Source organism: Pelmatolapia mariae, linkage group LG9 (genome assembly GCF_036321145.2).
Source record: "Pelmatolapia mariae isolate MD_Pm_ZW linkage group LG9, Pm_UMD_F_2, whole genome shotgun sequence".
Lineage (NCBI taxonomy): Eukaryota > Metazoa > Chordata > Actinopteri > Cichliformes > Cichlidae > Pelmatolapia > Pelmatolapia mariae.
This window is the reverse complement of record NC_086235.1, coordinates 23872985-23899930: the sequence shown is the minus strand read 5'-3', so window position 1 is coordinate 23899930 and position 26946 is coordinate 23872985. Positions and strand designations below refer to the sequence as shown.

Sequence of the window (26946 nt, the reverse complement as noted above, 5' to 3'; positions counted from 1 at the left end):
GTAAGTATATTTGCTTTACTTTGACAGCATTTTATAAGTAATCATGCCAATAATTATTATAGGTTGTAAGTCTTTTGTTATCTTTTATTTTGATTTCATTTTAACTTTGCTTTTCATTCAGTTAGTTTCAGCTAGTTCCCAAAGTAGGTTTGATGGTTTCAGTTCAGTTTTTATTGTTTGGAAAATGTTTAGTTTTAATCTTTTGAAGTATTATTGTTTTTAGAAAATATACACTACAGGAAGGATTTAGAAAAAAATCAGTGTAGATATTATAACATAAACAGAACTTTTTGAAAGCAGTTGACATACAGACATACAGAGTCCCAGTAAGCTTGTCCATCAATGGCTGATTTTATTATTTTCCAAGTCCATTTCAGGTAGTTTTATTTATTTCAAAAATCTATTATTGTTTTTTTAATTAACTAAAGCGTTTTTCACATATAGTTTAAGTCTTTAGGTTGTATTAATTCTGATAACTTCAAATTGCTTACAAACTCTGCCCTACAACCCCAACCACCAAAAAAGTAAAGGAGTTAAAGTTGAATTTGATCCTGCTTTTATTTTGAAAAACCCCACCTCAAGTGCCGACGTGCTTTGCTCGAGCTTTATGCGGATGGAGTGAAAATAATTGACAATAAACACATATCGTATGTCCCCGAAAAAGTGAAGGCGTCTTGTGCAGGAGTCGAAGCTTTCACATCATCAATGATACATTTCACTCTGGAAGGTGTCGTTTGAAGCTTTGTAGTCGCTGACAGCTGTTTCGACCCGGGGGGGAAAATGGAGCATATCCGAACGCCAAAGGTAGCTAACGTTTCTTGCTAATTGCAAATGGATGGGATACAGTCGGCAGCTGGGCCTTGTCTGTTTGCGATTTTGTTGGAAGGCTCCGTTTTCTGGCCATCGGTGCTCAGAGTGAATTTGTGTGAATCGACGTTATAGCGTAACGGCTAGTAGGTGTCGCCAACGACTCCAAATGTCAGCAGACGTGACGAGCATCAATGAGCCGTTTGTTTTTCCCGTTCTTCAGGAAGATCGGCTTCCTCTATCTAATTTTACTACTTGCACGCTCTGCTATTTGTTGCGACAGATATCCACTGTCAATACAGCCATTGAATTCAGTGTGATTGAAGAAGCAAGGAAAAGCCGGGCCATATCCAGCACAGACACGCAGGGCTGACTTGGACTGTACGTCAAATAGGGCGATCGCAGTTTTATCATAAGCATACAACGCCAAAACAGTGAGCTCACTGCCTGGGTTAAATCACTCCCAACAGACCAGATTTAAAGGAAAGCAACCAGCTGAAAAAAGCAAGACTCGAGGAGTGCTGCAGTACAAGTTTAGCCCTGCCAGGCCTGTACTGCTAGAAAATATACTGCTGTGTGTATGCACAGCAGTATCAGCAAGAGCTGATCCTTTTAACCCTTAAATCATTGATCCTTTCAAATCTAATCTACAGCCACTCAAAAACAACCAACAACAGCCAACAGTCCTAGTACATATAACCTTTGTAATCTTCATAATTCCTTTTAGTCTGCCATATGGTGGCTCGGTGTGCTTAATATTATCTAATGTCTGTGTTTTTGATCATATTAGGAAGCAGTATGACACGGTTCTTGAGGTTTCAATGACAGTTGTGCTATTTGTCAGTGGGAAAAAACAAAGAAATGCTGAGATCTGGCATGTAGACAGGCTTGGAACACCCATGCAGAATGGGTGTTCCCCATTTGTCTCCACGCCTTTCAGTGGTTTGTCTGGTTTAAAAGTCAGAGGAGATTATTATTTGCTATTATAGTGTTTAAAACGGCCAAAGAAAACAAGCTGCTTGTTGTAGCAATCAGGGTAGTTTAAGTTGCACAGGCATGTAACAGAATGAAACACAAATCCTAACATTAACTTCCCTATAAGATGGTATAAGGTGGTCTCTGTCCTCCCTCTGTCTTCCCTTTCTCTCTAACCTGCTCAGACACACACACACACAACTGACTTCCTGTATGTTCCAAGAAGCTGACTTATGACAGAGCCGCGACCCGCAGGTTGCTGAGCGACCGAGAGAGGCTTTATCGTTTCATCATATCTCAGCAAACGGAAACAAAGTGGAGGATGTCTGAGTCAACCGGAAACAGCTAATGTGATGAATCATGGATTCGGACAGCTAGTGCTAACAGCACTGCACAGTCCAAAAATCAGTGACTTTCCAAATGCACTTTGGCTATAGAGTGAAGGTGGCAGGAGCTTTTATTTTGATATGTCTTGTCTCTGTGATGCAGGAGGCAATAAAATAGATGCAACAGTGCAGAGCAAAGTCCAATGGTGATATTGTTTGTGTTTGTTTTATATTGTTTTATATTGTTGTGACATCAGTCACAACAATATAAAGCGACCGTGGCTCAGGGGGTTGGGAAGGGCACCTGTAATGGGAAGGGCACCTGTAACCGGAAGGTCGCCGGTTCGATCCCTGGCCTCTCTGTCCTGGTCGTTGTGTCCTTGGGCAAGACACTTTACCCTACCGCCTACTGGTGTTGGCCAGAGGGGCCGATGGCGCGATATGGCAGCCTCGCTTCTGTCAGTCTGCCCCAGGGCAGCTGTGGCTACAACCGTAGCTTGCCTCCACCAGTGTGTGAGTGTGAATGAATAATGTCATTGTAAAGCGCTTTGGGTGCCTTGAAAAGCGCTATATAAATCCAATGCATTATTATTATAAAGATCTTTAGTAACATTTTAAAAAGATTGTGCTGTATAAAACTGGTTTCATTCATTTATTTATATATTTTTAGGATGCAAATCAGAAGCACATTAAAGGGTTTTTTTAAAAACTTGTTATAGCTATTAGACCTAAGCCTTCTTCCTGTGTGAAAACGCATGACTTGAGTAAATATATAACTCACTATATCTGCTGTTCTGTTTGGGCGTTTATGTGGTATTAGTGCAATCAGTTGCTACACTTTCACTGTTGCAGCTACTGAATATAAATTTCTGAGAAGGAAGTAAAAACAAAATGAACTGTGTTTGACTTTAAGCTAGATAAGATTGTTTAATTAAGAGGCAGGTGGTTTATTTATTAAGGCAGTGGCAGCAAATGTCACTTGTGACTGCACTTATTAAAATTAAACTGGCAGCTGATAGTGAGGGCCAGGTGGCCAGGATTAATTGGTGTGCTAGCCGGAACTGGTGCCAGTAATTTTTCTGTCAGGTGTCAACCCTGCTCACAAGATGCCATCTCTTGTAGTCTCAGTGTATCCAGCAAGAGAAGCAAAGGGTGCTCCTGATTATTTAGATATTACCACTATGTACATCTGTTTTTGCAGGTGGAGCAGGTGCGGCTGTTGGATCGCTTCAGCAACAAATCCGTTCACGGCACTCTGTACCTCACAGCCACACATCTCATCTTTGTGGAGAGCAACTCTAACAACTCGGCCTCTGCTGGACAGGAGGTCTGGGTGAGTAGTTTTGTGCCATCTATGCTGCCCATTAATGCAGGTTTCAGAGTACTTGCATATGGATGTCACCTCAGCGAATGCACTGCTGTGCAGAGGCATAACTGGAGGATAGCAAGTGCTCACAGACCTTTTACCTCCTGTTGCCAGTTTTCTATAAATTGATGGTGCAGTTTCAAGTGTGCTCTTTAGACAATTTGGGCCTGTTTTTAGTCTACTAATGAATATTTATTACCCTGCAGATGTTTTTAATACACTCCTGTTACGGCTCCTAGCCTTCGTGCAGGTTTGTTCTGTGTGTGTGTGTGTGGTTTAAAGCCCTTTTATAGGCTTTGTGTCTAGGGGTATGATTCTTGCTGGGGTTCAAATCCCGAACGAGGCCACAATTGTTATAACCTGTATGTGTGTGACATAATAATAAATTAGGTGAGTCTAAGTAAGTATCAGCGGTGTAAAGTGGGTCATGGATGAGCTGGCAAGTGTATGAGACCTGGTGTGCAAGGAAAAAGCAAGTTAAGATAACCCAACGAAAGAACCAAACGAGGATGCAGAGGCATGAAGACAGCACAGGCACCATCACAGAACTGGAGTAAAGCGCCAACAGGAGTGGAGACTGGCAAGACCTAGAGAGGTAGGGTCTTAAATAGCATCTCCTGAATCTCCACCCAGGCAACTCCTGGAACCCAAAAACCACACATATGCAGAGCAAACCCGCATGAAGGCCTGGGGCCGTAACAACTCCATCATTGAAGGAACCGGTGCAGTGCAATATTGCCATTGGCTGGTGGCAAAGCGATTCCTGTAGATGCCAAGACCTGGGTGGCATATGTTTTGAGCTCTCAAATCAAAACCAGAGGAATATATGCAAATGAACGGCAAAACATACAGAAACTGGAAGTTCTGCCACATGCGATTTGGGAAGGAGAGAAAGATTATGAAAGCTAATGTGTGGTAAGAGGAAGAGATAGAGTTTCAAAATGTGCACACGTAGTATTTGTCTGTGTGTGTTTTTCTTCCTGCTCCTGAAAGAGGATCGCTGTCAGCGCACTGTAAGAACTAGGTTAGTAACATCTAGCAGCAGCATTCTGGTTTGCTGATGGACTTATTTGTGCTGCAGTAGCGGCAAAGTGGTGGTGTTGGGTTATGCGAGAATTATGGGCGCGTGTTGCAATGAGCCTAGAGCAGGCACTGAAGACAAGAGGCTATTTAATATTGAGAAATTAGCTGCAACAGTTTAGAGCTCAGGATTTCAACACATGACTTGCAAGATTTTATTTCCCATATTGAGTTGTGATTTGTCATAATGACTCCATAGCATCAACTAGCCCTGTTTAGTTGGTATTACTTTGTACAGTTGCCATATACATACTTGCTGGAATGGTATGTATGAATCCTGTTTTTTGTTTTGTTTTTTTAGGCACTTTAGTATTTAGTGACTGGCCTACATGCCTTGTGCAGCAGAACCTGGGCCGTGACCTCTTTCCCACCATCCTTCCTGTTTTACGTGCATTTGAACATATTTGTTCATTTTTATAGCTGCACTTCCTCTTACTTCCCTATGTGTGTCTGGTTCAGCACTGTGTGTGTTGTAGAGTAATTTCAAAGTAACTGCGTGTGGTGTTTGTGTGTATCATAAAATATTAAACAGCATGTGAGTTACTGCCTTTCTCAGCAGCTGATGAGATCAGCAATTAGCCTGTGTGTGTATGTGCGCGTGCGTGCGTGCGTGTCCCACTAGTCATTACCAATGCTGATCCATGTGCATCTTTATGATTTCTCTTGGTTGTGATACTCAAAATGCGCTCATGAATATGGTGATGTGTGGCATCTGACTCTCTTGCCCTCTATACTTCTGTGTGATATTAAAATAATTCATGATTGAGCTGAGCTTTTTATAGCACTCTTCTGTTTAAATGCATGCTCTTGAACCCGATCCCCCCAACAAGATCCCTTTAATATTCCAAATCTTATCTGTTCTTCATTGTTTTCATATTGCAGATAACACTCTCACTGTCCACTCGTGTTCAGGTGTTCATTAATGCAAATATCTAGTCAGCTAATCACAAGGCAACAGCTCAGTGCGTTTTGGCATGTAGGATTGTCAAGGTGGCCTGCTGAAGTTCAAAATGAACATCAGAATGAGGAAGAAAAGTGATTTAACTGACAATGAATGTGGTTGATGTTGCCAGATGGACCGGTCTGAGTATTTCAGAAACTGCTGATCTACTGGGATTTTTCCTCAAAGCCATCTCTAGGGTTTACAGAAAATGGTCAGAAAAAGAGAAAATATCCAGTGAGTAGCAGTTTTCTGGGAGAAAATGCTTTGTTGATGCCAGCGATCCCAGAGGAATGGCCAGGCGGCTTTGAGCTGATAGGAAGGCAACAGTAGCTCAAATAACCGCTTGTTACAACCAAGCCGTGCAGGAGGGCATCTCTGAATGCACAACATGTGACTTTAAAGCTGCCGCAGCAGAAGACCACACTGGGTACTACTCCTGTCATCTAAGAACAAATAACTGAAGCTACAATTCACACAAGGCCACCAAAATTGTACAACAGAAGACTGAAAAATGTTGGCAGATCTGATGAGTCTGCAGCATTCAGAGGGTAGAGTCAGAATTTGATGGAAACGACATGAAAGCATGAATCCATCCTGCCTTTTATCAGTATATTCAGGCTGGTGGTGCAATAGTGTAAGGGATATTTCTTGGCACTTTGGACCCCTTAATACCAACTAATCTTCATTTAAACTCTGCAAGTCTTTAGTAGTTCACTGAGCCTCTTTATATATGAAACTATTCATTGAACTGACGTTTCTAAAGAGTAAGGCTTTAATTTTGACATACGTGTTTTTTAAAGTGTGCATATACAATGAGTATCCCAGAGGTGAAGAAAAAACATTTGTATAACACACACAAAATATATTAGTATATGTGTATGTTTTGTAAAATATATAAACAGCACCAGGCTTTATTAACAATACGCTAATGTCATTGTTGGATAGTGTACTTTGTTCAAATTAGTTTATATCGATCCAGCCACTGTAAATCACCAGCCTCTCTTTTCATGTCTTCTTTTTGCCTCCTCTTTCCTTGTCTGCAGATTTTGCACCATCATATAGCCTCTGTGGAGAAGCTGTCCCTGACCACCTCCGGCTGTCCACTGGTAATTCAGTGTCGCAACTTCAGGGTGGTTCATTTTGTTATACAGAGAGAAAGAGACTGCCACGACGTCTACAGCTCACTGCTTCGTCTTCTACGGCCAGGTCGGTTACACTTTCTATTGGCTTTGGGCATTTCTCCTATCCACTTAATGCCTAAACAGAGATACATTGACATATTAAATAGTGCTTTCTCATCTGTCTGTGTTTAATGGGTTTCTCTCTGGTTTTCTTCTCTGCGCAGTTTGCTATGAAGAGCTTTATGCTTTCTCCTACAACCCCAAACAAAATGACCAGCAGCGAGAGGAAGGATGGCAGCTCATCGACTTGGGGGCAGAGTTTGAGAGGATGGGCGTCCCCTGTGACCAATGGCAGCTCACTGATGTGAACAGGGACTACAAGGTAGGTAGAAACTGTATTTATTGACAGATTCTGAACATTGGTACCATCACTGTGATTGTAGTAGTATTTGTGATAGTATTTATATATTATTTACTATAAGTTGACTTATAGTATTTCTGTGTATTGGTCATTGCATGTCTGCATTATGGCTTTAAAAGTGCCAGAAGAGCATACTCAGAAAGGGATGTAACGCCAAACTCAAAGCACATAGCTGCAAGAGTTAATGTGGAGGTTGAATGTATTTCATCTGAACTGTTATAATAGCAAATACCCAAATGTTTCCTTTAGAAATAATCCAATTACTATAAGATCAGGAGCCAAGCAGCCAAGGGCTCACAGGCACAGATATAATATCAAAAATACATAATCATGAAAAGTTCTTTTTCAGAAATAAGTGGGCCCCTAAAAGAGGTCAACTGAACAGAACTCTACTCAAAAATAATTTTAAAAATAATATCATAATTCAACAACTCACTGGCCCAAATCAGAGACAGCTCGACCTCTGTAGCGACTGAGTAAACACAAAAAAGGAAACCACCGGGACAATAACTAAATTTATTTAAATAGATTAAAAAAACATTCCCTCCATGTGGTCACAGCAGATGGCAAAGTCCATTAGGCTGACCTCTGCACTTAAACCAGCTCCACCCTCAGCTTCGTCTGTTGCTTAAACAGGGATAGGCTGGAGCAGCAGATGAAAACAGAAAAAAAGAATTACTGCAACTTATACAAGTCACTGACAAAATAATGTAAACCTAAAATGTGCAACATTGTTTAGTCTTTAGCTTAGTGTCATAATGTGTTAAAACAAATTAATCAGAATAATTAAACTAATTGATTGTCATATAACTTAATTGCAAACTAAGTTAATGTGAAAATGAGGTGGGCGTATGAAAGCTTCCTCTGTATCTGATTTAAACAAATGAGTATTACCAGAGTATTTCAGTTGTGTGGTTGTGGACAGGACCGTCACAGTGGTACAGTCTGGATTCAGCTGGCATTCAAGTGATATCACACAGGCACACATTATTTGTGTTTAATGACAGCCTGTTAACATTATATCACAGAAACCAGTTCGACGTTACCACATCTTAAACACAATGTGGACAGTGGTCCAGAAGAGGGTGCTGGAGCTTCACTGTTAGTTAGCTCCAGCCTTGGTAAGAATTTGTCTGTAAAGAAAGCAGATCCCTGCTCACAGGTAGACTGTATATCATGTGCCTTTATAGATTGTAACATAGTAGCACAAGGCATTCACAAGGTACTGCTGTCTGAACATAGGCATTAGTACATTTTTAATTCTTATTTTAGTTAATGGATTTTGTTTGTGACTTTTTTCAGGTGTGTGAGACATATCCACGGGACCTCTACGTTCCTGTCACCGCCAGCAAGCCTATCATTGTGGGGAGCTCCAAGTTCAGAAGCAAAGGACGCTTTCCTGTCCTCACTTATTTCTACCAAGAGAAGAAGGTACTTTAAAACTGTGATCATTTACATACACCAATATTTGTCTTTGGTCCAGTTTCTTTATTTAGCTCTCCTTGGTTAGCAAGTTGTTGAGTAGTTATTGAGCAAGATCAGAAGTCCAAATCTTAATATTCCTAAGGCAGTACAAGCAAAATGGAAATGGGATTGCTTAAATTGAAAATGGGGTCAACTCTCTCGGTTATATCAAAGTGCAAATATCATGGGAATGAACCAGTGGGATTATATATTAACATGTGCAAAGTTGAGTTGCTTAGCCAAAGGTGGATTTACAGCAAAGCTCATAAAATGTCTAACACAGAAAGGATTTGTACTCCGCTTAACAAATTTGCATGACATCTGCTCATTAGATTAAATTTTTTTTTGGTGTGTTTGTGTATGGATGGAAATTTTGACCTTTCACTGGTATTAGAAGAAACGTCACCACATCACAGAAATGATTAGTAACCAAGGGTCTGTGAAATTTGATGGAATAGCTGCACTTTTTTTTTCTTTCTTTAATTTTCTTGAACAAAATGTCAGCATCAATGGACAAACCTTGCTTCCAAAGCAAGCGAGGGAAAGAACTTCCACACCTGAAATGTGCAGCATATTTTGAATTGTGATTTTCAGGTGAAACAACATTTAGGGAGATGAGAAGTTAATGACCTAACATTCTGGGGAATTTTCTTGTGTCAACTAGAAAAACCTGACTTTTAGGGAAACAATGTAACTACTCAATGACGTTAACATCTAAGTAGTTACATTTATGGTGTTAGGTTAACCAAAAAATGTAAATGACTAACAAATTCCTGTTGAAATTTGACCTTGTTAATAACTTTATTAAAGTTTTGCAGGCTCATGTAGTTGTTCCATTATAGCCAACCATTAGAAGGAAGTAACGCAGGCTCAGATGTCCTGGTTTTAAGGTTATATTTAGTTTTTTTTTAATAACTTCTCGTTTTTACCAATGTACTCTCTTTACCCTGACAGGCAGCAGTGTGTCGTTGTAGTCAGCCTCTCTCTGGGTTCAGTGCACGATGCCTTGAGGATGAGAGCATGCTGCAGGCCATCAGCAAAGCCAATCACAACAGCCGATTTCTTTATGTCATGGATACCAGGCCGAAGGTAAGGTGGTGACGGCCAGGCAGTTTCTCAGAATAGCAAGCGGTGTTCATTAACTTTTTTAAATTTCTTGTATGTGTAAATGGGTTCAGCACTAAATGAATGTACTTTTGAAAACAGAGTTCAGAGCTCAAATGTGTTGTTGTTTTTTCTTTTTCTTTTTTTTCTGTCCTGCAGCTGAACGCGCTTGCTAACAGAGCAGCAGGTAAAGGCTACGAGAATGAGGACAACTACTCCAACATCCGCTTCCAGTTTGTTGGCATTGAAAACATCCACGTGATGCGGAGCAGCCTGCAGAAGTTGCTAGAAGGTTAAACATCTGCTACAGACAGATGATTTTAAAAAAAGAAAGAAAGAAAAGATGTTTAACAAAAAGGCTTTTTTTAAATGAATGTCAGTCAGTGCACAGTTAATCTGAAATTCCTTTGATCTCTCAGTGACTGGGACTCGGTCACTTTCCATGAGTGACTACCTGGTGGGACTAGAGAGTAGTGGCTGGCTTCGGCATATCAAGGCGATAGTAGATGCTGCTGTCTTTCTCACCAGGGTAAATGTTTTTTGGTTATACTTCTTTAACTGTATTCTTTCTGCTAATCAGAGATGGGAGCTGATAAAAAGTCATTGTTGTTTTAAAAACCATATTTCTGTGCCATCTGTCTGTTCTCTTAATCCCAGGCGGTGACAGTTGAAGGAGCCAGTGTTTTGGTTCACTGCTCAGATGGATGGGACAGAACCGCCCAGGTCTGTGCCCTAGGGGCGCTGCTCATGGACCCTTACTATCGTACTATTAAAGGCTTTATGGTACGGGCCACAGACACGTGATGTTGAATATGCAGATACTCAGATGCTCCATGTTCTCTACTCTTCACTCTTTGTTTTTCTTCTAGGTACTGATAGAGAAAGACTGGATCTCTTTTGGTCACAAGTTTGCAGACAGGTGAGGTTTCAGCTGGATAATGTGAAGCACTACATTTGCTCCAGTTCACAGTCACAAGTTCATATTATTCTATACTTGGACTGTATGCTCTCAGGTGTGACCAACTGGACGGGGATCCGAAAGAAGTGTCTCCTATTTTCACTCAATTCCTCGAGTGCGTCTGGCAGCTGACTGAGCAGTTCCCACAGGTGAGTGGGAGAGTGCGAGCTACGTGAGATTTATATTTATTTCCTATGGTTTTTTTGCTTTTATTTATCCACAACTCTCCGTTTAGGCATTTGAGTTCAGCGAGTGGTTCCTGCTGCAGATCCACGAACATGTTCACTCTTGTCAATATGGAAACTTCCTCGGCAACAATCAGAGGCAGAGAGAAGAGTTGCAGTAAGTCAACACACGGATTTATGTAACAGTTGTCCGTTGAAATACTTTCTAATGTCAACTGTAAAATCTATCAATCTGTCAAGACAATCTCTTTAAAAGATCGTCAAAAAAGCCACACCTCCGCTGGCAGATTTGTTATTACTTAGTTTACAGATAACAAGAAGTGATAAAAAGACATAATGTGTAATCCTTCTTTTTAGTAGAAGACAAATAGATTAATTACTATACTGTGAGCTTCTGTATGTGTGTGTGAGCCAACCATTGGACTATGTCAATATGCTCCATGTGTCTAACTGCTGTTCTGGGTTGCAGACTAAGAGAGCGGACTCACTCCCTGTGGGCATTTCTAATGAGCGAAAAACGAAACCACCTGAATCCGTTCTACAGCCCTGCGTACTCCGAAGCACATCCTGTGCTCGAGCCCTCCACCCTGCCCTATCATTTCAAGTCAGTACAGCTTGCTCACCTTTTGGTTGCTGCTTATATCTATAAGTAAACCCTAAAGGATCTTATCTACATGTGTAACATTGTGGTCACCAGGTTCTGGAGGAGTATGTACCATCAGTTTGACCGGTCCATGCACCCTCGTCAGTCTATCCTGAAAACCATTTTGACTCTGAAGGAGAACAGTCGCAAGGCAGAGAGCACGCTGCAAGCACTGGAATCTGTGAGCACATTATTGCACATTGTCATATTCCTAAGTTTTAATTTTGATCTTAATTTTGAGTATTTAAATGACTGCATGAGTATTTGTATTTTTAATATATAATATTTAGTATTTACAGTATAGTGTTTGTATTTGAGTATTTAGATGCACTTTATGTTTGGAATATGTTGTGTTTTATATACTTAACTGTCGTATCATTCAGAGGCTGCAGCAGCTTGGTGTAGTCCCGGTTGCAACATCCGACCCTCCCGCACCTCCTCCCACAAGAGATCAGCTCTCCAACTCCCACAGCCTCCCGCCACGTCCCGACTCCCTCATTTTGGGAGCGCCCATCAACCACAAAGAAGTGCAGCGTCACGAGGAAGAGGATGAGCAGGAGGAGGTGGGCGAGGAAGCCACTGAGAGCACAGATACAGAGCGGACTGTAGAGGGCAGCAGTGGCACCGAGAGCAGGAAGCAGAGTTATGGAGAACTGGAAGGGACGTATAACAGTGATCTGGTCAAAGAAGAGCCAGCTGTTGTCAGCCTGGAGTTTGGTGTAGCACGTATGACCTGCTAAAACCAAAAAAACAGGGATTGTGGGAGACTGAGGGACATGAGCAACTAAGTAAGAGAGCATACTGAAACTGTGTGTGTGTGTCTGTGTGGGTGTGTGAGAGAGAGAGAGAGTGGGAAGCTGTTGCTCTGTGTGGATTATGTGCCGATTTACGCATTGGTCCTGAATGGGCTGAATGGATGAAGTTGTGTGTCTGTATAGTCTAAAATCTCTATGGAAAGCCTCATTATTATGTCATATACTGCACTTACAGTGGGAAAAAAAGCTTGTTTTTTTTTTTTTTTTAATGAATGTTGAAAAAGCACTATAAAAAATTAATGAATCGGGTAAGAAAAATAAATGAATCAAAAAACAGAAAAAAATGTCGAGTCTTGTAATTTGTACAGTCACGTTGTGCATTTTTGAAATACATGGCCTTGATATTCTTCACACGAAAATGCAGAAAATCCCAGTTTTGGCTCATGAAATGTTTCATTTCATCCAAAGGCTGAAATCCAGCCTAATCTGATCATGTTGGTGAGCTGACATTCCTCTGGTCTGAGTGATTTAAAAAAAAAAAAAAGTCACAGTGTAGAGAGAAAACATTTGTTTGAAACTGTTTGCTGACAGAATAGACAGTTTGTTGATGTCGTTTCCAAGGAAATGCACATCAGGTTATGTCATGGGCAACACCAGAAGGTTTCAGAGGGATTTTCCATTATGACCTACCTACAGAGTAAATTTAACACGGAAGTATAAGTCACCTGTGCATTTCCACCTTAACTAGACCGCTATCATTTGTTGCTCTTCTTGGTGCTTCTGCACTTTTGGTTGGGAAAAGGATGATGAATCATGGGTGAGGCAATTACCAAACTTGAATTTGAGTAGGTTTACATAAATGCAGGAAGAACTCTAGGACAATGAAGCCTCTTTCAAAACACTTTGGTCAAAATCAAGTATCTGCTAGAAAAGCCCCACATCTTGCCAACATCATTTTTAACTCAAACCTGACACTTTAGAAATGATTATTTTAGAAATAATAAATCAGCCCGATGAACAGAAACTGTGTTGCTGTCAAAATAATGTACAATATTGAATATTTAACAACCCCGAAGCTGTTCAGCTGATCAACTACCAGCTGTTGTTCCCATTGATCCTTTAATCCTATTTCTCTTCTCGCATCGATCAGGTGATCTTTCTTACTAATGCTTACTGATGCTGATTCCCAAATCCTACTGGTTGTATTTGCCATGTCAGTGACTTATTATTTATGCTGACCTTGATTAAAGGTCACCGGCACACAAAAAACACAGTGTGCATGCAGGGTTAAGTTCCGTGGGTTTGGATAGCTAAATATTGTTAAATTCAACAATAACCATAAAACTGATTCCCCTAACTTATTTGTGATCTTTCTGCTTGAGAGGTTTTGAAGCTCAACAAAAACCATGACATAGCAGTTCTCATAAGTAAAAAGAACTTTCTGCATCTGGCAGGTTTAGTTTCTGTGATGAATCTAAATAAAATGATGTGGAATTATTTATTTATTCATCAGAAAAAATGTCCTTGGGGCTGGATGTTGTTCGACTTTGATTTGTTTTGGGTTAGATTCACTGGAGTTGTGGCAATTCAGCACAATTTTTTTAGGCTCAGCTTGTTTTGCCATGAATCATTACGGGGATTTTTCAAGAACATATTCTATATTAGTTCCTGAATAATCATTATTGGAGCTCAGAAAAGATTTGATCTTGGATTAGATTTAGCATACAAGCAAATGCCCAACCCAATCAGTTTGCTGCACAAGAGCAAGATGTAAAACTTGGTTTAAATGAAGTTACACAGAGTTCATGTGTGTATTTGTCTGTCCTGCAAGCTCTTTTCATCCTGCTGTGTTACATCCAGCCAGCTTGCTTCTAAATTCTTTATGGAATTCAGACTAGTAGCTTTTGCAGTGAACTTGTTCCTTCTTAAACGCCACTCAGTCCACAGCCCTCAGATGCCGTGGGACTAAATGTAGCAATAAATTGAGGTCTGTGTTTACTTTCAGAAGCCAATTAGACAAAGTGAGCACTGGCCCTTAGACAAATCAGTGTCTATGAGCAAATAAAGTCATTATTCAGCTGTAACAACTTGGAATAGAGAGAGGCTGGCAGTGCAACGTGATGTGATGTGTAAACCCACTGTGCCACTTTACTCTAAAGCTTCATAATATATGAACTGAAAGAAGAAAGGGCACAATAACTGATGTGTAAAGTGCCTCTATATGAAGATAACTAAAAACAAAAAGGGACTTAATCTTCTACTTTAATTCTCTCTTCTGTTCTTAATTTTTGTTCACATTTTCTAACTGATTATTCAAAAAGGCCTTAAAGGTGACCAGTTATTTCCATGAATCGCCACTGATGACTTGAATGTGTAAAAGAAGGACCTTGTTTGTGGTTTAAACAAGTAAAAAGTGCAACAACAACAAAAAACCCCCACTGCATTATAGCGTCAGAGCTTTTATATGACTCAGTCCCTTTTTGGAATGTGGATAAACAGTAAATCAGGTTAATCCACAATCAGCTCTAAGTTTTCTCTCTCTCGTGTTAGAATGGTCTTCCTGTAGCCTACTTGCGCATATTACCTTGCATTAAACATTGAGAAGTCTCTTCCAGAGACAAGCTGCCGAGGACTCTCCCAGTGCTCTGAATCATTCAGATGAGTAGCTTATTGCACGCCATTCTGGTAGAACACTTTACTGGACAAGGAGGAAATGCTGTACTTACAATCAGGGCCAAATAATCTACATATCGGCAGAGCATATACTATATACATGAGCACACATGTATGCATGTTGTATGTGCATTTTTTGTTTTTTGCTTTGTGTGGATCTATGGTGTAAAATTGGTTTGCGCCATTGCCCTGTATATAACATCTGACTAAAATCTCTGATGATTGTATTACTGTTAGGACATGAATCTATTTTTATGTATCAGGCTGACACACAAGTACAGGGTTTCGAACAAGGCAGTGGCAGCCCAGAATATATCAACGGCATTTGTAAATTGACTACAGCACTTGGCTATTTATGCCCTTGTGTAATTTATTATAGCCATTCTCTGTCATATGACACAGCTTCTATGGCCTTTTTCAGTTTTCCAATATAGCCACTGTACATTTCTGTATAATTATTTTGATGAATGCATTTGAAATAGGCATGTTTTACAGTGGGCTGTGATGGTGCCACACAGCTCTTAGCCGGACAGTGTTATTTACATGGGGGTTGGACAGATACTGATGTCTCCCAGAAAGTTTTTACATTTCCTTTTTAATCATTTTTATTTATATGTTTTTGTCATAATTTGTAGAGTGTAGAAGTACACTCCAGACCAGGGGTGTCAAACATAAGGCTCCGGGGGACAGAATCGGCCCAGCAAAGACTTCAATCCGGCCTACTAGATGACTTTGGAAAATGTGAAAGGGAACAGAAATTTTGGACTTTTAATTGTATTTTCACAATTTTTAAAGCTTTTCTGACTGATAAAGACCTCCCCCATCGCTACACCAAAGTAATTAAGTTATAGATTTCTGTAATTTTCTTTTGCACTGATAGATTGTTTTCTGGTGAAATAGAGGTTCATTTTTTATATAAGATATCTCTGGGATTACATTTGCACACTGGCAGAAAGGGCAGTTTCACTGGTGCAGCCAACATAAGATCAAAAATAAACTGTATGTAGCCTGCGATGTAAAAAGAGTTTGACGTCCCTGCTCTAGACAGTCATTTCTGGTAAGTTTTATTTTGGGTCAAACTGAATGAAATAGTAAGGGAATGTGGTATTTGAGTGTTCGGATAGAGTTGGATAGTGGTTTGTAGTATTTAACCTCCTAAGACCCAAACTCTTTCATGGCATGCATTTTTAATTTCTTTTTGCTATTTGGGCTGATTGGGACCTGATGAATGTAAAAACAAAGAATTAACAGATTTTTTTCTTTTATCTGATTTTTGTTTCTGAGAAAAATGAGGTCCTCATAAGAGGGCATTCGTTTTAAATTTCGATCGAACAGTGGCAGTATAATGTCCTCATAAGTGGTAATCAGGCCCTTGTAGAGCAAAATTTAGTATTTTGGTCTAGACAACCCAAAATGTGATGTGGACACCAGGTCCTAGGATGATAAGAATCAATTCATTTAGCATTTATATGATGCAACTCCATTTCTATGAGTTTGTGCAAAGTTGCTACTGGTTGTATGTGGTGGCCAGAGGTATAACCAGGCTTTAGCCTCAGCCTCTGACAGTAGGACAGTATAAATTATAACGGTAATGAAAATCCCCTCCAGATCTGTCATCTCAGCAAGCCACGGCAACTAGAGGTCCAGAATAAATGAGTCTAAATGAAAAAAAGGAACATTTTTACTCCAAACAGTCGAATAACTTGCCTCAAAAAAGTAATTAATGTACAAACATTTTGACCCTGACATATTCAGAAAAATTAATAATTACTGCATGATTGCATTGCAGGGAACATGTATAACTTTTATATACTTTGGGTTGCTTTTTCTGTGTGATAAAGACCTGTTTTTAAAAACACTTTGGTTTTGCAGTGTTTTGAGTGTAAAAGTGTCTGAGCACTCTGGGTTTAGAAAGCTTAATAACATTTAGTACAGCTCCCTGTTGATTACCAAAGTAACAAAAGAGCACAAGCAGTAATCCTTGGGGGTTTAATTTTCATTAACACACAAACAGGAACATGTGTGTATGCACACAAACACAGACACACACTGTAGCTTAGTTTAATCCAGAGCTGGAAGACCCCCTGTGCTGACACAATCTGACTGATAGAACCCCTAATAATGATGATAAAGACTATGTGGTGTGTATGTGTGCCTGTGCCAGGCAGCTAACCACTGATGTATGATCAGTCACACCTGTGTCTTGTGTGTGTTACTAGTCTTTGCCAAACCTCTTGCTTGCATCCTGTTGTGCTGTTTTCACAGATGTGGTACTTGAAAGGAAAGTGGGTAGATTGCTGATTGTATTGTTCTCACATTTGAAAAGATTCCTGTAGTTACTGAAATGTACTACGTCTGACTGACAGCTAAAACTATTGTGGTTTGTTATGTGAACCTACAGTCATGACCACATCAGAGCTACTTCTTTGTTGGTGTCCTTTATGATCCGCAGATAATAAAACTCTCAGTGAGATTACTGATAAGATATGTGACTTATTATTATTCGAGTGAGGCAAAGTTCAGACATTAAACTCTGTGGGGATATTCAGGTTTCTTTTTCTCCTATATGTGAAACTGAAGCAGGAATTCCGTAGCTGACTTTCTAAAATAATAAAGGTGTTAAAGCAGGAGCCTAAAATAGCATAATGTGTTTTAATGTAATGATCTTTTGCATTCTTTTTATATTGGTCACATACCAAGATTAAAAGGCTTGGTATGTGACCGATGTAAAAAGACTGACGTGGACTGAACGAAGATGATGTCATGACTGGGACACATTTGCTTCTCTGCTGGCACCAGCGGCAACCTCAGACTATCAGACAGTTAAAGATAGATAATAAGGATACACGCTCTAATTAATTAGGTTATTTACACCCTGATGTGAAGACACTGAAACTCTTTACAAAATTAAAAGCACTCTTTAGCTTTGTTGACAGATATGCATTTCCTTGAAATGATTTACATCTCTTTCACAACTTCTGCCTGGTAAAGGGTGTACACACAATGCAAGTTTCACATAACAACGCAGTCTGTTTTTCTTTTCTTAGCAAGACAAATTAGGCATTTGAAAAAAAAAGTATTTGCGTCCTGAGGCTCTTTCCTCACAGAGTATTAAGAATGAAAAAAAAAAAGACATTCAGCTGCTGCTACTTGTGGGCACTGTGCAGTGGAAGCACGCTGACGTAAAAGAGGAACCATATTAACAGACAAAACAGTGAGAGACATGAGAGAGAGAAAATGTCCTCCAACTGTCCCACTTAATGCTGAGCTTTGCTCAGGGGGCTGAAATGGGAACCCTTTTTAGAGAGGGTGGGGGCACGGAGTAGGAGGGATAATAGGGTGTGGGCTTCTTGTATTGCATGTGTGAATCTGCCTTAGCCGGTACAAGTGGACTGAAAAGAATAATTAGATTGCAAGGAGAGCACATGTTGCATTATCCAAGCACCAAACTAACCAAACCAGTTCAATATCCACAAAAGCCTCTGGACAAAATTTCTTTTACACTTACATACAAGCCCCATGCTTTTACAAATGGCCTTATTTATCCATGTCCTATTCATATATATGTGAGTGTGTGGGTGTGTATTGCTTTCCTATGTCCTCCATTTAAATGCAATCATACAAACTGCTCGATAAGCCCGATATGGTCTAATGGTCTCCATTGTGGAATATAGTAACATTGTCATAATGTATGCATTTGCTTCAATAATTTACTGATGTTTAAATGTCTTAAGCACTGTAATAATGTACACTGCCACTCTAAGAGCTAAGCAAAATCCTTTGTCTCATCATGCGATAACTGAGCTCCCTCATCAGTCTCCACTCATCAATCCACCAGCCATCTGCTGCTTAGACTCAGCTTCAAGTCCACGCAGCAGCCAGCTGACCTGCTAGCACTGCTGTAGGGCATTCTGCTTGAACATCTGATGTACCTGAAAACATGCATAGTGGGTGACTGACTGGCAAGTAGACAGGCTGGCTGACTGACTCTTGGGGACAAATTATCTTTCTTATTGGTGGGGGGGAGCATAGGGATGATATGCTTCGACTCTGGGGAAGCCCTCAAAAAGTGTTTGTGTGGGTGTGAGCATGTGTCTAGATTTGTGGTTGTGTGTATTGGGCTCATGAATGCAGACATTGTTTGATAGCAGTGGGATGGAAGAGGAGAGCCTGTGCTCACAGTCACTGTGGAGGAGGAGGAGGAGGAGGAGGAGGAGGAGAGAAAAGGAGAAGGGGAGGGAAGGGAAGGAAGGTTTGTAAGTGGGTCAGGATAACAGGGAGATTCATGGGGGGTTGGGAGCACCCCCAGTGGATTGCACTCAGAAAAAAGGAGAACTGGGTGGATCTACGATAAATGGTGATTATGTAATTTGTTCAGATATACAAACTGATTGCCATTCTTTGGGGTTCTCAAAAAAACCCCAAACAAACTGAGATGTGGAATGCCCATTAAAAATGATTTCACTCTTTATTATTATAATTTTTTTTATTTTAATGTATAATACCCTAATTCATTCACAATTTTACTTATTAGCACAAATGCATTTTGATAATAAAACTGGAACACTTGCGCACTTTGTAAAGACACGACAACAATGAACAAAAGTCAGCAAGTTGATCCACTGCCACGAGGTTTCCTTCTAGTTTGTGAACAGTTAATTGTTCTACATGCCTGCAGAAACTCTGCTGGTTGCCAAGGTATGCTCTAAAACTATAACTAATGTGAAAAGAAAGAGTGTACTGCGGGCTGCATAATTGGTGACACAAAACCACAAACACAAGGAAACAAAGTGCGGATGACAGTTATATGTGGCATCACAGGGCTCAGACACCTGGCCCTGTGTGTCCATATGGAAGAGGCCTCAAGGCCATATGGCTTATATGTGTGTGTCTCAAACTCTATTGAAGGCTGTGCTATTTATGTTTGTATGTTTGTCTACTTGTAAGTTGTGAGGGGCCTAAAATTTTTTGCAGAGTCACTTGTAAGTCATTTAAGTTGTGGATGAGAAATTGGTTGTGACTGGGAGGTTAAGACCTCCGTGTCCACTGAAATAACAGAAGCATGACTGCACTGACGTTTCTAAATCCATATCCTGGTCTAAGCCCGCTCATACTGTTGATCAGCAGGTCTTGTTTTTGAGTCCACTAATTCGCACTTGTGATATGCTTAGTTTCATTTACTTTGAACTTTTTTACCCTCACACTCCAATTTAGCCAGTCTAATAAGCCTGGGTGAAGGGAGAAGGCTAATTCTGATAAATTTACAATGTAAAGCTACTGTTTACCCAAAGCTCTGACTTACCTGACAGGAAAGATATACCCAGAAATTAATGTCCACACGTGCAAAAGTTATGTTTTTAGTGGGCAGCATCATTGTCAGTTTTCCCACATCTGTGGTCCATGTCCTACAAACAGCCTGTATAAAGATTAGCCTGTGATCTGTCCTAATAATTGGCTATTCAACCGAGCTGCCATTAAGGAAGCCCTCATAAACATATTGAACTCATGTCTAATCCTTTATAATGCATCAGCAGATCAGTGGGTGTGTATTGCTTCATTGCTACCCTGGAATGGGTTTGTACAAACACAGAGACGTGGACACACGCACACACGGTACACACACACACACTGATGGATGCGGTGAATTTTGGGCTTCGGAAATACTCAATAGTTAAAAGGAAAGACCAACCAGTGCATCGGTGACAGGCAAGGTGGAAGCACAGAAGAGGAAAAGGGGTTGGGGGAGGGAGTGGAGGAGAGACACTGGCGCCCCGCCAACGTTGACGAAAGCTGCTTAGCCCACCCAGTTGCCATGGATACAGTGAGGCGCAGCATGTGTGTTTGTGTGTGCGGCTGTGTGAGAGAGAGCTAGAGAGAGAGAGAAAGAGAAAGAGGGAGGGAGGGAGGCAGACAGAGAAAACCAGCAGGCAGGCGTTAAAGCAAGTCAGAGTGGGAGTGAAAGAGCACCAGACAGCAGGGTGGAGGGAGAGAGAGAGAGAGCGAGAGAGAGGGTGAATGTATGTGTGGCCAGAAAGAGAGAGGATAAAAAGGTAGCTAAAGAGCTCGAGGGAGACGATAGAGTGGGAGCGATAGAGTACTAGATAATGGAGGTGCACTCAGAGTGTGTGGAGCCTCCTGTGGCCCCTCAGTGTGACCCCCAGCCTACAGGGAAGATCAACAAAGCTGCCTTCAAACTCTTTGGGAAGCGGCGCACTGGATCTGGAATGGCCAGCTTCTTTTCCTTCAGGAACAAAGGGGCTACAAACAGCAGAAACAACGGGAATTCTGACAATGGAAATTCTTTGAATGGAAACAGCTCAGGGGCATCGGCGGAACTTGTGAGGAGCAAAACCCACGATGGACTAACGAGCTCTAATAACGACGCTGATGGACAGAGAGGGGAGGGACTTGCAGGCCTGGAGGTGGGGCCGGTGAGGTCTCTGAGCAAATCGCTGAGTTTCTTCTCTCTTCTCCGACGCGGGAGTTTTAGGTCGAGTGAAAACGGAGGAGCAGGACTTGTCAGAAGAGGAAGGGGCCTGAAAGGATTTTTCAGCAGCATGCGATGGAGACGTAAAGACAAAACAAATGAGGGCGATGGAGAAGAAGCGGAAGCGAAGAAGGACAAGGATGGAGATGCTGCTGATGCTGAAAAGGTAAAGGACATTACTCTAACCCTTGAACCACCTCCCCATAACCACCAAGCAGACTGTGGGGATGCAGAAGCAGGACCTAACCTCCAAGCACTAGAGACTCCCACCACGAGTGTTACCATGACACCTCCACACTGTGTTGCCATGCCAGGGCCATCTGGTGAGCCAGACTCCCCCTTTCCCTACACGCCCACTGACTCACCACTGCGACCACCCATCCAAAAAGCCAAAGCCTCAATTTCCAGTCTCACCCCCTCCCTTGCTACACCCCCTTTGGATCGCTGCAGCACTGGTGACCCACCATCAGAGCCCTCTGTGGACAGACTCTGCTCCCTCCTCTTCACTGACGTCACGTCCCTCAAGAGCTTTGATTCACTCACAGGCTGTGGTGACATTATTGCTGATGCCGACGAAGAGGGCCCAGTGGGTAATGGGGGCAGTGGTACCAGCAGCAGTAGCAGTGGGGGAGGAGGAGGTAGCGTGGGAGTGGGTATTGGGAGAGTTGTTGGTATCACCAGTAGCATCTCCCCATCTAAACCCCCTTTATCTTCTCAGATGTCCCAGCCCATGTTCTCTGTCTCCCCAAACTCTGCACCTGCCTCCCTCCCTGCCCGAACCAGGGCACAACCTCAACCACAACAGCACCCACCCGGGAGTGGTGTGGTGGCCTACATGGGTGGAGGGGAAGAAATGGCAAGTCCAGAAGGAGTGGATGATGCAGACATGCAGGGACTCTGGCACATGTTGCCTTCCACAGGAGACAACTCCCCTGCATTGCCCCGATCGCATCAACCTTCCTCCTCTACCCCTACTTCCACTTATCCCCCTCGCACCAACCCTGCTAGCAGCTACCTTCCCTCAGCTTCCAGGAGTTCAGATAGAAAGGTACCACAGGTGAAGGCGCTGGGACTCAGTAAGATTCCAGTAGTTGGTGGAGCGGGAAGCCGGGCAGCTAAACCCCCTCTCCCTCACGCACATGGTCGTCACCCTACATCGCCAGGTGAAAAAGAGCCGCTTAGTGACGAGGGCTACTGGGACACACCGTCAGCAACACCTACAGCAACACCTGACGAAAGTGGGCTGCAGCATAACCAGAATATGGCCCTATCACGTGACAGTTGCTCTGGAGACCACCTGTATGACCTCTACAATGATCCTGAAGAAGAAGCAGAGGATCAGGGGGGAGATGAAGATCCAAACAGCTCGCCCTCTCCATCCACTGAATACAAAACGAGCCCCATCTCCCAAGCAACTCTGCCTTCCTCCTCCTCCTCTTGCTCCTTCCAATCAATGAAAGGCAGCACCAGCCTTCCTCGAGAATCCAAGATCCCGGTAAGCACCAAACCAACCACACCCCCTCACTCTGCAAGCCAGTCAGCCCTGTCGTCCATCCTAGAGGCTGAATCAACTCCACCAAAGATGCAACCGCCTCCTCCGGCTCGCACCAGAATCCCAGTATCCAAGGTGCCAGTTCGTCGTTCTGGAAACAAATCTGGCGGCACAGCCAGAGGGACTGCCCACAAGAAGTAGCTTCTGTCACATGGGTGATTTTCCGCTGGACTGGAGTGCACATTGCTACACTGCAGCTTACGTAGAGCCAAATGTTTCCCCAGACAAAGAAAAATGTTGAGCTGTACAGTCAATGGCCCAGGAATTCCTCTCAAATCTTTAAATCTCTCATTCCTTAGGCGTGTTGGCTCACGAACAGCTACATTAGAGTAAGTGCTTTGTTCACCTGAGAAAGTCACTAGGAAACTTGAAAAAGCTAGGTTAACATTTTGCAACCCTCCTTAAACCTTTGGGGGTTGACTATTGACAATCTGTTAACTATACGACCACCACTTTGACAGAAAACAAAAGCAGATCACCTTTTTTTCTTTTGTGTTTTTCTTTTAGATTTCCACAATTTGTTTAACTCAATCTGATAGTAAGGACCTAATCTAATCAACATTATTATTATTATTATTATTATTATTATTATTATTATTATTATTATTATTATTATCTAATCTGTAACACATACCTCCTAATTCTCTGATTTTAGAGCCAAAGTTTTTGATTTTGTCATAGTTCGGAAAAGTCCCGACAGTTTTCTTCCATTTTTCCTTTGGTTGCTGTAAATGTTTTTTTTAACATGGTCTTTTGCTGACCGCACACTGGTTTTAAAACTATACATGAACTCTGAACTGCTTTTATTACCTACTTTGCAGCTACAAAGCTATCCTGCAGAAGGTCACACTGCATCTCATACTTTTTAAGATCGATTAGCGGATTTCTTTTTTCTTTTTTTTTAAAATCCATTTGGAATAACTTTGGCTTCAGCCTTTGTACTTGGATCTCACTCACACCCGGCTGCTTCACTGGAAGTACATTCACAGAATGTTAATCTCTGGGATTTACAAATGTTTAAATACAAATGGAAACCTGCAAAACTATCGCAATACATCAACCTGGAGGGATCCCTTGCACTAAGGCTTCGTTGTCTGCAAACACACACACACGCACATGCAGAATCATACACACACACATACACATTTCTTCTCGCTCTCTGCATGTAGTGCCACATATCAAGGCACAAAGGTCAGGGAACATCATCTAATGCTGAAGGATCTGACACATGCGCACTGCTCAACCTTTGGCACTGTATTTGTAGCTACACTGGATAACTTTCTTCTCTAAGAACACATGCACAAACACATTTTTTCTAGCTAGTACTTTCTTCTTCACTGGATTTCGTACTGTTTTTATAGACTTTCCCTTTCTGCAATCATACTGCACGGATCCTTAACTGTGACAGCACCAGCTTTCTAACACTCTGCCTTGTCTTCTTTCTGTTACTCTCTTCTAGCAAACTGTATAGGCTAATGTGGATGGATGACAAGTGCCAGTTTAGAGAACTAGGATATTATACATAGCAAAATTTGGGAACTAATGCTAAATGATCGACCTCGCCCCTTCTTCTCCTGGCTATTAATAAAACAAAACAAAACAAAAAACAATGTATAGCCTAATTTCACGAGCCACCACAGCTGCGAGTGAATGTGAATGTAGCTTGACATTGTAATGGATATTTGTGAGAACATAGTTTTCTGTGTTCTACTATCCTCTTTGTCCCTCTTTTGTGGGGGCAAGACAAACTGGATTTGACTCTTCTAAGTCCCCCGTGGCTTGCATTGCAAAACGCCGCTTGTTTTAGAAATGAGAGGGTGTGTTGCAGTCCTAGAAGGCCTTTGTTAGTGATTCAGTGCAATCAGTTAAAAGGGAGCAGGTTGGTCCCTTATAGGGATTTCCATAGAATTTTCATAGGATATGCCAAGTTTAATGTAATCATTCCCACAGAAGCTATCAGTGACACTTGAGTGTCATTCTCGTTCTTTAAGCCATCTCATCTCGTTTAGAGTCTAATGATTGATCCATGACACTGCTCCGGGTTCAGATATCTTTTCAGCCTCCCTATGGTGTAGTGTAGGCGACCATGGAGTAACCTGATTCCAAGACTGCAGTAGGAACTCTCCTAGCCAAATAAAAGGGCGCCCTAAAGGTCACCTGAGAAGCAGCAAGTGATCATGTCGGTTCACATTTTCCCTTTCTTTAGCTTTAGACCTTTAGCTTCCTTTATTCATTGCTGATTGAGAAAAGATTTTTTTTAAGTAAAGTATTTTTTTGGTTGATGTTATTGGTTGGCGAGATTTTACTTGGATTCCTTTAACAGTCAGATTCTGTAGAACTGAAAAATGACAGGTCATTATGCAATCAATGTCCACCAGGTTTTGTTTAAATATAGGACATCACTCTATCCAACATGTCACTGTTTCTTAGCTTCATCCAAGTATGACATGGCATGATACAACTGTTGCACTGGGACACACTCTTACTCCTGAGGTCACCATGTTTCCATCATGGGCTCACCAACACCAGACTCAGCTCAATGTATTTTTTGCAGGCACACACTTCTCTTTTCTTTTCTGGGCCTTTATGTGATCATTTGCTCTGATGAAAAGCAGATTTTTCCCCCCTCCTTTATGTTTCTATCTGTTTATATTGTGAAAACCTCATTACATTTTTAATAAAGAAAACTGTATTTGCGCTGATAGATGAGCCCCTGACTCTTTGTAAGCACGTTTACACCATCATAGGAGTTATGTCCTTTTTGTGTTTGGAGAAAAAATAAAATGGAGGTTGAATTCCACTTCTCTCATCCCACCCCTCATGTCCTGGTGTCTTAAATCCCTAAGGATCAGCCTGAGTGAGAAAAGGTGATGCATTGACTAGAATGTAGCTTTAGTTTTTGGTTATTGTTGTGGTCTGGCACTTAGGGAGAGGTCATTCTGGCTTGGGGATTACAGGTTATCAATAAATCCTATTGATTGCTGACATGAAAGCCTGACAGATGTGTCACTAGCTACTGTTGGTCTCTGTTGGGGAAAGAAAGGAGACAGACAGGCACGGTGATGACAAAGAGAGACAGCTGATGCATGTGGATATGAGACCCGTGTGTGTCCTGAATAGATGAAAAGTATAGTCACATTTTTTTCAAGAATGGCTCATGTTGCTAGAAAAAGCTTATATGTTGTGGTTTATCCATGTGAAGTAGGAGGAGGATTTGGTGCAGTGCGAATCCCCTTTGTAATGGTGCAGCAATTCCCCCTCCCTCTTTATCCAGCTCTCTACACTCCGAGGTTTATGTAAAAGCCTTACGTAAGACCATAACACTCACTTGTAGCAGCCCACCACATCAAAGCCAGGGATGCTGACAGTAAGAATGGTGCGTAATGTTGCGTGTGTGTGTGTGTGTGTGTGTTTGTAAATATCTGTGTCAGCTGATCTCATCAGTAATCTGCTGTTTGGCTGCTCGATGTGGACAGTTGTTCTCAGTGTGAGCCATGTTCGTGCTTATTTGTTTTGGGGCATAAATCTGGTAAAAGAGCGCAACAGAGAGCACTGAGTTTCTGATGAACAATAGGGTTCTTATTCAAACCAGTGAGGAAGAGAACAAGGGAAGGACTCATGGTGAAAAGCAAAGAATAAGTGGCAGAATAAGATTTATTGTGAGTATGTGAATGGGTTTGAAGAGCTTCAGTGCTCTTAAATGAAGCTTTTATTTAGCTGGTATAACTTCTGATGATCACCAGCCACAAGTATCCACTTGTCACTGGCCACTTCATTAGGTATAGCTTGCTAGTAGTCCATGCCAGTCTCCTGTTCCACCACATCCCAAAGGTGCTCTATTGGATTGAGCTCTGGTGACTGTGGAGGACATTTGAGTACAATGAACTCATTGTCTTGTTCAAGAAGCCAGTTTGAGACGATTTGAGCTTCGTGATATGGTGTCTTATCCAACTGGAAGAAGCCATCAGATGATGGGTACACTGTGATCACAAAAAGTTGACATGGTCAGCAACAAGAGCTGTGCCATTCAAATGACAATCAGCTGGTTCTTAGGATCCAATATGCAATAAAAATGTGCAATAAAAA

General features: G+C 41.6%; 2 protein-coding genes across 2 annotated transcripts; both read left to right on the top strand.

The window, feature by feature from the left end:
- Positions 1–595: 595 nt before the first annotated feature.
- Positions 596–12475, top strand: mtmr6 (myotubularin related protein 6). The gene is made up of 15 exons (XM_063483277.1): positions 596–804; positions 3310–3441; positions 6541–6703; positions 6843–7000; positions 8342–8470; positions 9458–9592; positions 9767–9899; positions 10027–10136; positions 10265–10390; positions 10477–10526; positions 10621–10714; positions 10801–10907; positions 11220–11354; positions 11448–11574; positions 11777–12475. The coding sequence occupies exons 1-15, from the start codon at positions 781–783 to the stop codon at positions 12131–12133; spliced, it is 1980 nt and encodes a 659-aa protein (XP_063339347.1). The 5' UTR covers positions 596–780; the 3' UTR covers positions 12134–12475.
- An 8282-nt stretch (positions 12476–20757) lies between these two features.
- On the top strand, positions 20758–25562 carry amer2 (APC membrane recruitment protein 2). The gene has a single exon (XM_063483856.1). The coding sequence runs from the start codon at positions 20926–20928 to the stop codon at positions 22999–23001; it is 2076 nt and encodes a 691-aa protein (XP_063339926.1). The 5' UTR covers positions 20758–20925; the 3' UTR covers positions 23002–25562.
- Positions 25563–26946: the final 1384 nt, after the last annotated feature.